This window comes from Populus alba, chromosome 12 (assembly GCF_005239225.2).
Source record: "Populus alba chromosome 12, ASM523922v2, whole genome shotgun sequence".
NCBI classification, from domain to species: domain Eukaryota; kingdom Viridiplantae; phylum Streptophyta; class Magnoliopsida; order Malpighiales; family Salicaceae; genus Populus; species Populus alba.
The window spans coordinates 10,199,168-10,213,753 of NC_133295.1; the positions used below are offsets into that span (position 1 = coordinate 10,199,168).

The window sequence follows — 14,586 nt, forward strand, 5'->3', positions numbered from 1 at the left end:
CTAGTCGTTTTTTTCAAAATTCTAATCAATTTAATCGGTTTTTTTTCACGGTTCGGTTTCTTTAGTTAATTTTTTTTTATTTTCTCGGTTTAATTGATTTTTTAGTTTTTTTATTAACCCCTATTGATAAATTATTAATAACACATAGGACTACATAAATCTCCTCTCTTTTCTTGTCATTATTCTCGTTTGTTATTTGTTTAAATCCAATATATAATTGTTATGAGAACCAAAAACATGGTTGAAGTTCAATTGAGGATCTCTAAGATTCTTGAGATAATGAATTGTTTGGAGACCAATAGACACAAAGTATATAGTTGGGGGACTGTTTGGACATTTGCCCACTCTCTCCCTCACTCTCAAACAATACAATACACTACAGAGAAACACACACAGAGAGTATATAAAATTAAATTCGTCTCCCACTAAACTCCGCGAATTGAACACCCAAACCAAATCCGGAAAAAAAATGGAAACAGCGAGATCCGATTCCAAGCCAAAAACCCAAGTCCCACGATCCTCTTCTTCAAACTCCGACTCACAATCCCACTCTCCTCACCATTTCCAATCCCCTCTCCGATCCGACCATGGCGACCCTCTCGAAAGCCCTCCCTACGCTTCTCCCTTTGCTTCCCCTGAAAAATCACTATCTCCGCTCCAAAACTCCATGGCCGTCGTTGCCGCTGACACCCACAAGTCTACTCAGTACTCCCCCGCACTTTCCTCTTTCCCGCCAGATAACCTCTCTGCGCCTCCTGAGCTGGTGCTGAACAAGGTGTCGAGGGAGAGAGTGGCAGATGGGGTGGTGAGGAAGGTGGGGACGGCGTCGTTGGCGAGGAGGTCGAGGAAAGAAGAGAAGATGAGGACTGGTGAATTAGGGTTTAGGGTTAGTGAGATTATCATGTGTTTGATATCTTTTGCTGTTATGGCTGCTGATAAGACTCAGGGATGGAGTGGTGATTCCTTTTATAGATATATAGAGTATAGGTAGGCAGTGATGATTAATTGCTAATTTTTAATGTTTGTGTTATTTATTTTATTTTAAAGAATAACAATTAATGCAGGTATTGTTTGGCCGTGAATGTGATTGGGTTTGCGTATGCTGGATTTCAAGCTTATGATTTAAGCTATCAGTTAGCCACCGGGAAACATGTGATTCGACACCATCTTCGTCATCATTTTAATTTCTTCATGGATCAGGTAATTGATTTATGTTTAATTTTTATCTGTTTATACTAACTGTGCTATGCTAGTCACCGTCGGTAGCATTTCATCTCATGGCTTAATTACAATTGGTGATTATCTGGTTCCTGGAAGAGAGTGGATTAATTTGGCTGATGATGCTATCAATAATCTGTTAGTGTCAATTTTTTAGTGCGCAATCATAGTCCCTGTATTTTCCGCTTGTGAACACAATTTCAAGGCATGAATCCTTAGAGCAACCACTAAATGTAGGACTTTTTCCGGATTTCTTTTCCTGAGGACCATTATTGTGAATGTTCGTTTGTCTCTCCACAACTCACATGGTGGGTTCACCTGAATAGTCTTTGTGCATGACTGGTAGCAACAGAGTTCTCAACTCGGCAAGTCCACATTGATATTTCCTCTGGCAAATAAACTTGTGTTGGTCACAGGAATTGAAGTAGAATGGTGAGTCGGGGCTATTCAGGAAACTGAGTGTGACCTTTGATCTCCCCATTCAAGATTCAATCTACCCATCGCAATTCACTTGAAGTCTATGTTTCTTGGGTTTCCATGGCTTCTAGTTGACAAGAGATCCATTCTACTTTTACCACTACCAATTTCACGAACATCAAACCTCAAATGACTTGTATGGTTTTCAGCTAATTTGGGAGGCCTGAATTAAGAGTGTAGATGTAGTTTACATCCTTTGGAACAAATGAAAATACAACCATGCACGATCAATTGTTTTTCACTTTAGTTTTTGGATACTTACAGTCAACACAAGTAAGCATGACGGTTTTTTCCCCTTCTGGTTTATTGATACTGAAAGTGAATTGTGTTTTATTTATTTTTTATTTTTTTGGGTTCAAACTGGCAGATACTAGCATATCTTCTGGTATCAGCATCCTCTTCAGCAGCCACTCGGGTTGATGACTGGCAATCTAACTGGGGCAAAGATGAGTTCACAGAGATGGCAACTGCTTCGGTTGTCATGGCCTTCCTGGCTTTTATTGCCTATGCCGGTAGCTCCATTATATCTGGTTACAATCTTTATAACCGGGACGCAATATGATGGCATTCACATATTATATTCAAGGTTATGGAGAAAGAAAAAAGAAAAAGTCACATGCAATTTTTTCTTTTTAATGTTGTATAGAGACAAATTAATAGTATGTTTATCCCTTTTACATTTTTTTTTCCACTGTTGAGGAAAATGTAAACTATGTATTTGGATATCTGGATTCTGGAGTATATGAGACTATTTCTACCATCCCGTCTATGGCCTTGTTTGACATAATTCGAGGGTCTCTCATCGTCTGTTTGCCACCTCCAGGCGACTGCTAGATAGCTCATGAATAGGCTTACAATGATTTGCAAAATAATCTTTAGTGGGTGGTTCTTCATTATTTCTTCTTCTTCTTCTTCTGATGACGACTAAATTTTCATTAATACTCATCAATCATCCATGTTTCCCGAAGGAACAAAGCCTAGGAAGTAGGCTTTAGCAAGAGGTTAGCTGGTGACCATTCTTTTGGTCTTATGAACAACTTCAGATCTGCACTGCTATAGGCTCTAGCCCTTCCCTTGCCTTATGGCAAATATCAAGATGGGAAAAAAAAAAACAACGATTGTAGCACTTTGGGCCAATTCGTAAGGCTTGATTTGGGGAGCTCATCAAAAACTTTTTCTCTTAGGCCCGTGGACAACGCTTCCCCAAGAACTTATAACTTGGTGCAGCAACAATCAAATTAGTTTGAGTAGCTCTAGAGTTTCCAAGAAACGCCGAGAAGTCTGATTTTGTTGTTTTTTAAAAAGTATTTTTAAAAAAATATTAAAATAATATTTTTATTATTTTATTAAAATTTATTTTTGATATCCATATATCAAGACAATAAAAAATAAAAACATAAAATTTATACATCAACAATGCAATTATTTCTCATCATCTACCAATATCAATGCAATCAATATTTTCTCATCATTTACTAACATTAACACAAGAAATTATTTATCGTATTTACCAACATCAACATAAGCAATCATTTACCAACATTTATCAATATTTAAAAAATTGAACATCAACACAAGCAATTAATTCTTATCATTTACCAATATCAACACAAGAAATTTTTACTGGAACATTTACTAACATCAACGCAATCAATTATTTAGTATACATGTACATATACAAAAAATTAAACATCAGTGCAGGCAATTAATTCTCATCATTTATCAACATCAACGCAAGCAATATTTTTTGGAACATTTACCAATATCATCACAAACAATTATTTCCCAACATTTATCAATATCCAAAAAATCAAACATCAACACAAGCAATTAATCCTCATCATTTTCCAATATTAATGCAAATCAATTATTTCTTTCTCATAATTTATCAGCATACCTAATTTGATTGTTGTCCATCTAACTCACTATGATAAAATGAAATAACATGGGTTGGATTATTTCAAAATATCTACTTCCACACCATCTGTTAACAAATAAACAATGAAACTTATTAAATAAGGTTTTCGTGAAAAATATTCTTAATCTAAATAACATTATTTGCATGTTCAATAACATACTACCTATATCCTAATGAAAGTTGTAGATCAACCTCCAAAACCTGTATGTATAGACATAACATGTTTAGACTCCATTCGTGGCCGCCTCAAGTGTAAATGTTCCCACTACCATAGCTTTGTGTATAAAAAAGCATACAACAATTAGTAACCAATTCAAACATAAAAAATAATAATTGTTCAAAACTAACAAACTTATTACATTTATTTTACTTGTAAAAGCAATAAATATCCTCCCACTTGCTTTGATTTTTCCAAGCTAGCTTGACACAAATTTCTATACAAACATGTAAGGACACCTGGACCCCCACTATATAATAGAATGGATTGGAAATCTTTCAGCAGTGATAGGTAGAACAAGAGCACATGCATTCCATTGAGATCCGTAAAAAGTATACTGCCAAACATGTGAAATATGTACGCTCTAACATACTTGCATAACATAACATCAAATCCAAATAAAATATAGAAAACCCATAAAATTGAACTACTAGTATGCACTAACATAACTTTGTAAGATCCCGTCATCATAATTATCGGGTAATTCAAAAAATTCTTCTCATAGTCATCCCATGCATAAAGCATTTCCCAAAGCCATCTTGTTAATGAAAGCTTGGGATGGCAGTTTGCAACAAAAAATGATAGAAAGACTCGTGGAGAAAAAGAAGAAGATGGTGATTAAGGTGTCTTAGTGGAAGATTGGATGGTGTTTTGGGCAATTAGAGGCTGTTTTTTCTTGGGTTTTTTAGGTTTCTAGAGTTTTTTGTTTTGCAAAAGCGGTGATCATGAAGAAAAAAAGAGGAATTTTTTATATATATATATATCATAACCGTAGTTTAAAATTACAGTTTTATTATATTACCACTATTCTGAATTACAGTTATAAAAAAATTATTATTATAAACAGTAATTTTATTTAAATCGATTCAAAATCGCGGTTTTTATTTAAACTAATAGTATTAATAGTGATTTTTTAACAATAACAATTCAAAACATCAGTATTTTGGAAACCATGCTATTTATCCAGGACTTTCAAAAAATCTATCATTCCCTGACAACTTTCTCCAATCTTTGTCATTTTTCAAAAAATTTCTCAATTGCTAATCCAAGTGATTGGCTGATAGTGCCATAATGCTATCATTGTTGATATGAACAGATAGACTCCAATGTACTTTCACATACGTGTCTAAGCACAATCAACTGGGGGAGAGAGGATGACAATCTTCTTCTACGCACTTGGCCCACGAATTACACAAAAGAAAAGGTTCTGCATGATTTGGAGTATGACTAGACAACGCCACCTAGGCTTTACGTTTTAATGACACATGAATATGCTTCGTTGTTACAATGTGCACCCACGTAGACTAGAATACTAAAATGATGCTTATTATGTCTTTCCATGAAAAAATATAAGATCTCTTGGGATTAGGTAATTTTATTTTAATACATACATATATATACATATACATATATATATATATATTAAATTAAAAAACTTTAAAGTAGGTATTTAGATCTTTTAACTTTTTAAAATGCAACAAAAATCAAGAAAAAATAAACTACGATCCCATGGTTATTTTTATCTTTTTACACGAGTTTTTTTTATGATGTATTATTTTTCTCAATTTGTTATCATTTTTTTTATTTAACCTATAATAAAAAAACATAGTTTGCCCTCTAATTTAATTTAATTTATTTTTACACTTATTCTTTTAATTATAATCTTTTATTTTAAATCTTTTCATGAAATTTTTTTTTATTTCATCCTTCAGTCTTTGATTTGTTGGGGATAAGGCTTGAAGGTTTTTTCATATATTATACTTCTAATTTATTGACTCGAGTCACAAGATTGAAAAGTTAATATGAATTGACATATGTTTTTTTTTCAACTTTTTTTTTTTATTTCAACATTCGACATTAATTTTTTTTTAAATGGTTATATGGTTTTCTTTGATTTTTTTTATTGGGTTATTTTTATTTCATGACCTAGACTAAGGGTTTTACAAGTTAATTTATGTTACATATCTATGACACTATCTCGGGTTGACTTAGGCTTATTTTTTTTTTTTTTTTTTTATCCAACACCATACTTTTTGATGTTTTTTCCTAAGATATGAGATTTTTTTATATATAAAAATAATTTTATGTTTATTATTATTGCCTAATTTGTTATTATTTAATTAAAATAAAACTAGTGTATTAAACTTGGTTGTACTATAACCCGAGAGCTTCTCTGTTTTTTATATGTGTGTTTTTATGACGGTTAAACATTAATTTTTTTGGAAAAACATGTGGACCCATAACGTGACGTGGACACATATTTAAGTATTGTACTACTAATTAATCCACAAATAATAAATCAAGAGTTATGTCCTAGTCCGAGCAACCACGATCTTTCTTATGAGCTACTATTGCTATTATTGGTGGTGGGGTGTGCCAGTCCACATGCCTTAGGTCACCATTTCACTTATTGATGCTTATCCCGAAAGCTTTGCAATTTGCCAAACAATAATAAAATCTGCTTCAAATAACATTTTTGTGAACAAGAAATTCTTGCTTAATATAATCCTCCCCTTAACAAGATCTCGTAGAGGTAAACGTGAAAAAAGTTTCATAAGTTCCTACGTCAACGAAAGTACATCCTCGTTCAATATTCATAATTAACAAAACATTAAAGTTTTTGGGTGTATCTCCTCTTACCACACGACACCCATAATACACTATTCACTACAACAGTTTTTATTTTTTATTTTTTGTTTAGTTTTTTTTTAATATATCCTTTAATATTAGATTGTTTTGGGTAGGCTTGTTCAAAAATACTAAAACCTAATTAAACTAAGAAAACAAAAAAACCTGAAAAAAAAAAAAATTGAATCAACCGATTAGAAAACCATAAAGATTTTACTAGGAAGAGGCTGTTAACGCTATTATCAAGAGGATATGCAAGAATCACAACTCCATTAGATAAGATTAAATTCAAAATGTGATATTTTTTAAATATTTAAATTTATTATCTTAATCAACAATTTATTTCTATGTACCAAGTTGCGTGCTTTCTAGTATGAGGCGTAAAAAAATCAAAGAAATATACAAAAGAAAAAGGTCTTCTAAGCTAGGAGGACATGAACATATGGACGGATTTTGGACCTCCATACATCTCGAAGGCTATCTAGGATGCTTATATCCAACATATGATATCTAAGCATTTCATGTGATGGTTGCAGTCCTGTGCGAAGAACTGAAACAAGAAGATTCATGGTTCAATTACCACACACACTAACGAATTCATTTTATTTGTTTCACATGCAAAACAATTTGTATGATTCTATTTTATTACATACATTTTTTTAAATGGTTGTATTATATGAAAATGTTTAACTAACAGGAGATTCCTTTAGCAAGCTACGATTCTTTGATGTGATTTAAAACTGATGGAGTTTTTTTGTTGAAACTCACATACGAAATGAAAACTATCAGAAAGGGGTGCAACAGTTCATGGATAGTTGAGTTCAAAAGTTAATGGTAAGTTGGATTTTAACAAAAAAAAAATTCATAAGTTATTGTTTTTTCAAATTTGCTGACTGGTTTTTTTTTTTTTCCATTCGATTATAGGATAAATATAGGGATGATTTTTTTATCCATTCAAAACTTAATCCGAGTTTGTTGATGGAGGTTGGATCATCTAGTGGACCCAATAGAATTTGAATTTACAGTATTTCAAACACTTAGAATAAGGATAAGCGGATAAATTGTAGTATATTGACCGTTGGTTCCTTTCAATCAGGTTTGAGATTTTAATTTCTGGTCGTCCAAGCAATCGTATGAGAACAAGTTGAAGCTCAAATGACATGGTTTAGTGCTAAGATGACCCAACTTAGGTCTGAGATGGCCAACCTAAAGGATAAATTGAATGTCATCGAGCAATTGTTGTCAACCATCATGATAAATATGGTTTACCTCATCACCCACCTGGTCCTAGTGAAGACATGTCTCCTCCTTCTCCTTCAACTTCTATCTACTTGATAAATTATATTTAATAATATTTTTTAAATTAATAATAAATATTGGTAATTTTTTTTTTCTTGTTTTGTTTATTTTTAATTTTTTAAAAAAATATTAAATACAATACTGACAGAATTATAGAACAGAATTTGAATGACTGATGGAAATAATTGACAATGGATTAAGTCCCTTCAAAAATTCAGAGTGTTGGAAATAAATGATAGGACTTTGCCACTAAAACTTACAGACATAATGCTAATGGACTAAGTCCCTCAAAAGTTTCAGAGAAAAAAAATTAAAAGTATTGCTATTGACAACATGTAAGTCTTTGAAGGAATTAATCAATACAAAAAAATATGCATTCGATGACCGATGGAATTAACAATAGTTTTATCTATCAGTAATATGTCATAATTCTCAATGAAATTACCTGACAGAATGATGCTGTTTTTTTTTTTTAGCGTGTCTTTTCTATTTATAAATTCATCATTGAATGAATGACCACCTTAACATAGGTTATTGATGATATATTTTTTACCATTAATTAACATCCATGATTCTATCTATAATTTTTTTTTTCAATAGAATCAGTTTTAAAATACTAACATCATATTATATAGTATGTAGGTATTGTACTATATTGAGGTTACGAACGTCATCTTTCTCAATTTCAATGATAATTATGGTGTATCTTTTATCAAAATTGAATACAAAGGCCATTTGTTTCAAACTATCCTTTAGAGTACCATTTAAAACAATTATTAGATAATGTCAAGTAATCCTGATACGCCACGTGTAGGGACATCAGCAAGATAGGCTGTACGTACGAGGCCGCCATGAAAAGGACCTCCAAATTCTCTCTCCCCATGAAATAATTAGAGAAGGAATTCTGATAGAGAAGCTTACACGTAAGGCCCTGCATCAGCCATGTTCAAGCAGTGTCTGTAGCAGAGCTACATGACAATCTTCCCTGTCATGCTGTCTCTTCTTTATCGCTCAAGTGGAATAGCCTTTTCTACCTTCGCCTTTTTATATCGATGATGAAAGTTTGCTTGACTTCTGTGCCTCAAGGTTTGCTTGAAATTTATCTCTGATAAATGTAATTAACTTTTGCATTTTGCAGGGATTATTACATCTCGAAATATATCTTGAAATATTCTTCAAAGTTAATGTGAGGGGACCGTTCCACCTCACCCTCTAGATTCGTCTCCTCAAGAAAGATAAGGTCCGGAGTTTGAGCCTCTTTTATTAATTACGATCGAGGCACCTCCCCCAAAATCATGTGTTTAGCTAATTTAATAACATAAAATATAAATTTAATTCAAATTCCAAATCCATCCTTGCTTATTATAACACATTACATTCATACTGAAAAGTAAATTTTAAAGCCTCTCTAAATATCACTACTTTAAAATTTGAAATATATGTTAATTGATTGTTAATTTTAGAATTTTAAAGATTAATTGAAATACATAAAATAATCTAAATAAATGATTATTAAAAAAAAATTATCGCTGTACACATTAAATATGAAACTTTATGGATTCTTATGGTAAGCCAAGTATCACTAACGTTTAGGTATGTTGTTTATACAATGCTTGAAGCAATATTATACCATCTTCCACTTGAACTATATAAGTAATCATTATTTAATTAAGCTTTACGTATCCACCTACCATGATTGTTAGTAGAGATTTGGAGATATATTATGTACATTAAAGTTTGGCTAAGAATTGCTTTTGCATGTCTTCAAAATTATACAACTAAAAAAATAAAAAACCAGTTATTTGTTTCCCTATCTGATTCATAGACAATAGTTTGGCAACACTTAAAAAAATGTTATATTCAAAATCAAGTATTAATATTTGATGATTGATTGAAAATTTGGAATGCAATTAGACCTTTTATGATGATTTATGATATGTAATAGCTAAAAAAACAAATTAAATATTATAGGCTTATTCGTTTAATTAAATCACCCCAATATATATTGCTATTACTAACCAACTTTACCTGCGACGTGCTGATCGAGTCAAAATTAAATTTTTCATGTGAAAAAAGAAAACTCTAGCATTGTTAACATGTATTCTAGTTTGAAAAAAACTTTCTATTGTGACAAAAAAATAAATAAGGATGTTTTTAATCAAATAAATTAAGAATGATGTTCATAAATAAATATTAAAAAGAGATGTGACACAAATTAAAGACTAAATCGGAAAATCAAAAGATAAATATAAATCTAGAAATCTGATTTTGTGATACTGATAGCTATTTAATTTTTCTTATTTCATTATATGTCAATAATTTTTTATAATAAAATTAATAATTTAAATTCTATTGAGACAAAATAATTTGCTTGTATAATCCTTCATTTTCTTATTAATTTATTTTTCTCAATATGTTTTTTTTGCAATGTACTTTATTTAATAAAAGCCAAAGATTATTACAATATGAATATCCAATTGACTTTAAGGAATCCAAAAAAACAATAAAAATACATCTTTTTAACTAAACCATTTTTATCCTGTCAATGAATGTTTTTTTTTTTTGGCAATTTATAAAATGTTTATATTTTTAAAGCAAAAAAAAAATTAGAATCATAAAAGCAACATTTAATAATAAATTTAATGGTTTAATTATTATTTCATGGATGTATTAAAAAAAATATAAGAATAATATACTAAAATTTTTGGATTCTGTTGTTTATATAAACATCTGATAATAAAAAAACAAATTGTGTAGAAAAGTGAAAAATAATTTCAAAAAAAAAAAGCAAAGACAAATCACAGTTGAAAAAAAAAAGTTAGATAATTTAATATGAAAAATACTATAATATATTATTTTTAATTATTTTTAAGTTATTTATCTTAATAAAATTTAATTAATATATATAAAACAAGAAAATACATAAAAATGCCAGATCCACACAAGCTAAATACGTGGCCCTGGTTGGTCTAAATGCCTAGCTCATTTAAAGAAAAGGGCATGCACTTAGGCTTGCAAGAGAAGGCATGTATACCTCACCTTTTCTATTTTTTTTTAATAAAGTAGACAGATGACATGTTGTTTATTTTTTTTTCTTTTAAATTGAGTAGGGGCTTTTTAGACCTAAAAATTTATTTGTCAACCTATTTTCAATTAAAAACACCAAATACACATAATTATAATGTTAATAAAACAATGTGTCAACTCAAAACACCCCTAAATTGGTTTGAAAATTCAAAATCAAATTAGAAAAAAATCATTTGTTATTTTTTTTTTCTAATAAGAGGAAAGTCTGAAAATACTTTAATGAAACTTTCCTCATCTAATATAGCCATTGGCATAAAGATTGAGCTTTTTTGTTTCTGAAATATGGCCAGCCCTCACATTCTCTCCTTCACCACTTTCCATTTACTTTCTCTATCATCTCTAAACTCTCCCCATCTAACTATGGGATTTCTATTGCATCAAAAATTTATTCTTAAATGTTCATGGTCAACATTCAATTAAGTTTGGATATTAATTAGAGTTATTTAGACTAATATATATTATGTTTCTCTTTTTGTGAAATGAAGTAGTTGCTATTATAAAATAAGGTATGAGGGATGCCTGAAACTAATATATAGGTGGTTGTTAAATGTCATGTACATTGAACTGATTAGTAAAAGAATTTCATATGAAAGATTACCTATTTATATGGAAAGTGCACGTGATAGTTGTATAACTGATCTTTAGACTCAAGATTACTAAGTTATCTTATATTGGGAGTGTTATGCTTTGATCCTGACCATACGCTGTTCTAATCAAGGATAACAAACGGACAAATATTAGGTACAACATAAACTATATGAAGATATTGAAGTAATTAAAAGAGAATTCATCATCCTAAATGAATTAGAAAAAAAAATATTCTATATGTTCTCAAGTAGTATTGTTTGTAAAGTTCTTGGCCAATGTGGAATAAGTTTTGTAAGGAGTTTTAAAATCTTATTAAAAGAATCAATGACTATAATGTTGAGAACTAACATGATTTGACAAAGCATACATACTTCATGCTATAATGTTTAAATCAAAACATTCTTGATGAAAGAATAATAATTACACTTAGAAACTAGTCATTAAAAGGTTAAGTCAAACCACTTACAGCTTTTTTAATATTTGAGGGATCATAATAAGATGTTAGACATTGTATTTGATCTGAAATAATAAGTTAATCAATTGTTAAATTCATAATAAATGAAATTGTTTAATTTATTTAGAGTTATAAATTATATTTTGCCCAATTTATCAAGGAACCTAATGGGTCACATACATAAAAATTATTGGTTAAAAATTAAAATAAGATTATTAATTAGGTATGACTTGATAGTAAATAGATTTTAGAAATTGAGGGCTAGAATGTAGTTAATACAAGAAATTGCAATTTTAGACGTAGAAACAATCAAGTAAGGACATGATTGAATCAATTTCTAAAATCAACCTAAAATAATATATGTGATATTATTTAAGGGGAAAATTGATATTTTATCATTTTATTGGGTTTTTAGGTTTTTCTATAAATAGAATGTTATGCTTTTTATTTTCGAAGAGAATGTAAATAGAGTACAATATAGAAACACTTAAAACACAAAAGAAAAGGGTTAACAATCTATGTTATAGCAATCTCTCTTTCTCCTAAAAGGGTTTAAGAAATTTCTCATTAGTGATTCATGTGAATTACTATTAGAGGTTAAACATTTAGACAACTTGTGATTTGTGATAACCCAGCCTTGAAGCAAATACTCAAAGCCGAAAAGAATATATGATCTAAAGATAATCTTTATATAAACCCTAAACAACTCTAAATCAATCTAATGAGATTTTTAGAATTACTGAAAAATTTTAAATTTATTGTTTCCGCTATGTGTATGTGTTTTAGAAAACTTAACAAAATAGTGATGCAAAGAATATGATGGAATAATACGGTGGTGGTGGTGATGATAATAATAATAATAATAATAAGAAAATATTTTATGGTGATAGTTAAGCAATGATGATGGTGATAACTTAATAATGATGATGGTGATAGTCTGATAATGATAATGATAATGATAATAATAATAAAAACAAAATAATGATAATGATTGAAAGAATAAGATGATATTTAAAGTTTATAATTTTTTTTAATGATATTTGTTTTTTTGAAGGAACAAGGAACTTGGACAATCCTAAATTGAGGCATCAATATCGATTGAAAATCTAAAGCACCTACTTAGGTTCACAATTCCAACTCAAAACGTTATCAAGTAGAAATTTGAACAAGGAATATATTTGAAGTCTTTAATCAAGCTCGTGGTTAGGTTTTGAATAGATAGGTTCTGTCTCTATACCTCAAGTTCTGGTAAACTCATACATCATTCAACACGAAATTAAATGCACATTTTTATTTTATTTATTATTATTCTGAATTCGAGTGTGATGGAAATTATTTGCGTGCTTGTATTAGTTAATCAATCCAAGCCCAGACAAATAAAAGAACCACCGCCGAACATGTCCAAGAAGTGCCGGGTGTCAGCTAGGAAATGCCAGCAAACACCGAAACCCCCCCGGGCAGCCATGGCAGGGAGGCAGGGGCCTCTCATCTGGTGGTGGTGGAGAGTGACTCACGCGTTGCCACCTAGAAAGTGGGCCTTACAGTGACAATTGACACGTACAGTCTGCATCTCTAGCTTTTAGTACAGGGTTATGGTTAGATTAGATAACAATTTCAGAATAATAAAAAAACAAAAGGGTTAGCTGTAATTAATTAAGCTCTTTATCGATATTAGTAAACACAAGAAGACAGTGGGAGACCGTATACGGAAGAGGGCCATACCATACGGCTTTGTCACGGCCGGATCGCACCCTGTGTTCATGGGACCCTCCTTTTGCTCTGACTCCAATACCCTAAAACGATACACTTCTCATTTTGCTCTCTTACGGCTTCTGTTTCTGTTTAAGTAACTAGGTAACTATACACTGCAATTCGGGTTAAACTTTTTTCAATATTAAAAAAATATTCAAGTGATTGTAATATTAGATAATTCGATTTAAATTAACTAACATATAGTTTAGGATACGAGAATGACAAAACTCGCAAAAGAAAAATGAAAGGAAAATGTAAAATTTAAGGTTTAAGGTTTAATATCAAAGATGATTTTTTTAAAAAAAATACAACGTTGAAGAAGAAAACTCAAGTCACTCATGATAATTTGATGAACCAACAACTCGCAATATGAGATGAGAATAATAAAAAAAGAATTTTCAAAAGAATGACCTAGTAAAAACACCAAAGTTCAATTAAAAAAAAAAAAGTCAAAAAAACTTTAAGTTAATTTAGGTTAACTTTTCTGACCCACATTTGAAATAACCAAACAACAAAAAAAGTGAAACAATAAAAAGTTCAAGGGTAAATAATTTAATACAAAATAATGAAATTAAAAAGGGAAAAGGTCATAAAAAATCAAGGGAAAAAAATTTGAGTTAACCCGGGTTAACTCGACTAACCCGCCACATGTTACATGAGATCAAGATAAAAAAAATTTGACCTTCAAAAGAAGAGCCTAACAAAAAAGGCCCAAGTTAAATAAAAAGTTAACAATGTCATTAAACTTGACTTAGCAGGTTAATCCTAAGACTTCCTGACCCGACTCTTTAATTAGCTTGAGCTTTAAATTAAACCATGTTGGAGTTGTTCCAACATGATTCAATCGACTTGAAGGGTTTGAAAACAACCCAATTAACCTATACAAATATGATTTAAAAAAAAATTAAGATGACATCTTTTTTTTTTTTCATAAATATTAAGATGATA

At 30.4% G+C, this 14,586-nt stretch overlaps 1 protein-coding gene across 1 annotated transcript; it reads left to right on the top strand.

Moving 5' to 3' along the window:
* Positions 1-386: 386 nt before the first annotated feature.
* LOC118044688 (CASP-like protein 4A3) lies at positions 387-2,458 on the top strand. The gene is made up of 3 exons (XM_035053115.2): positions 387-987; positions 1,065-1,200; positions 2,063-2,458. Exons 1-3 carry the CDS (start codon positions 470-472, stop codon positions 2,255-2,257), a joined length of 849 nt encoding a protein of 282 aa, XP_034909006.1. The 5' UTR covers positions 387-469; the 3' UTR covers positions 2,258-2,458.
* Positions 2,459-14,586: the final 12,128 nt, after the last annotated feature.

Coding starts and splice junctions, on each gene's coding strand:
- LOC118044688 (XM_035053115.2), top strand. CDS start 470: ATGGAAACAGCGAGATCCGATTCCAAGCCAAAAACCCAAGTCCCACGA. Junction 988..1,064: donor TATAGATATATAGAGTATAG/GTAGGCAGTGAT, acceptor CAATTAATGCAG/GTATTGTTTGGCCGTGAATG. Junction 1,201..2,062: donor TTAATTTCTTCATGGATCAG/GTAATTGATTTA, acceptor TCAAACTGGCAG/ATACTAGCATATCTTCTGGT.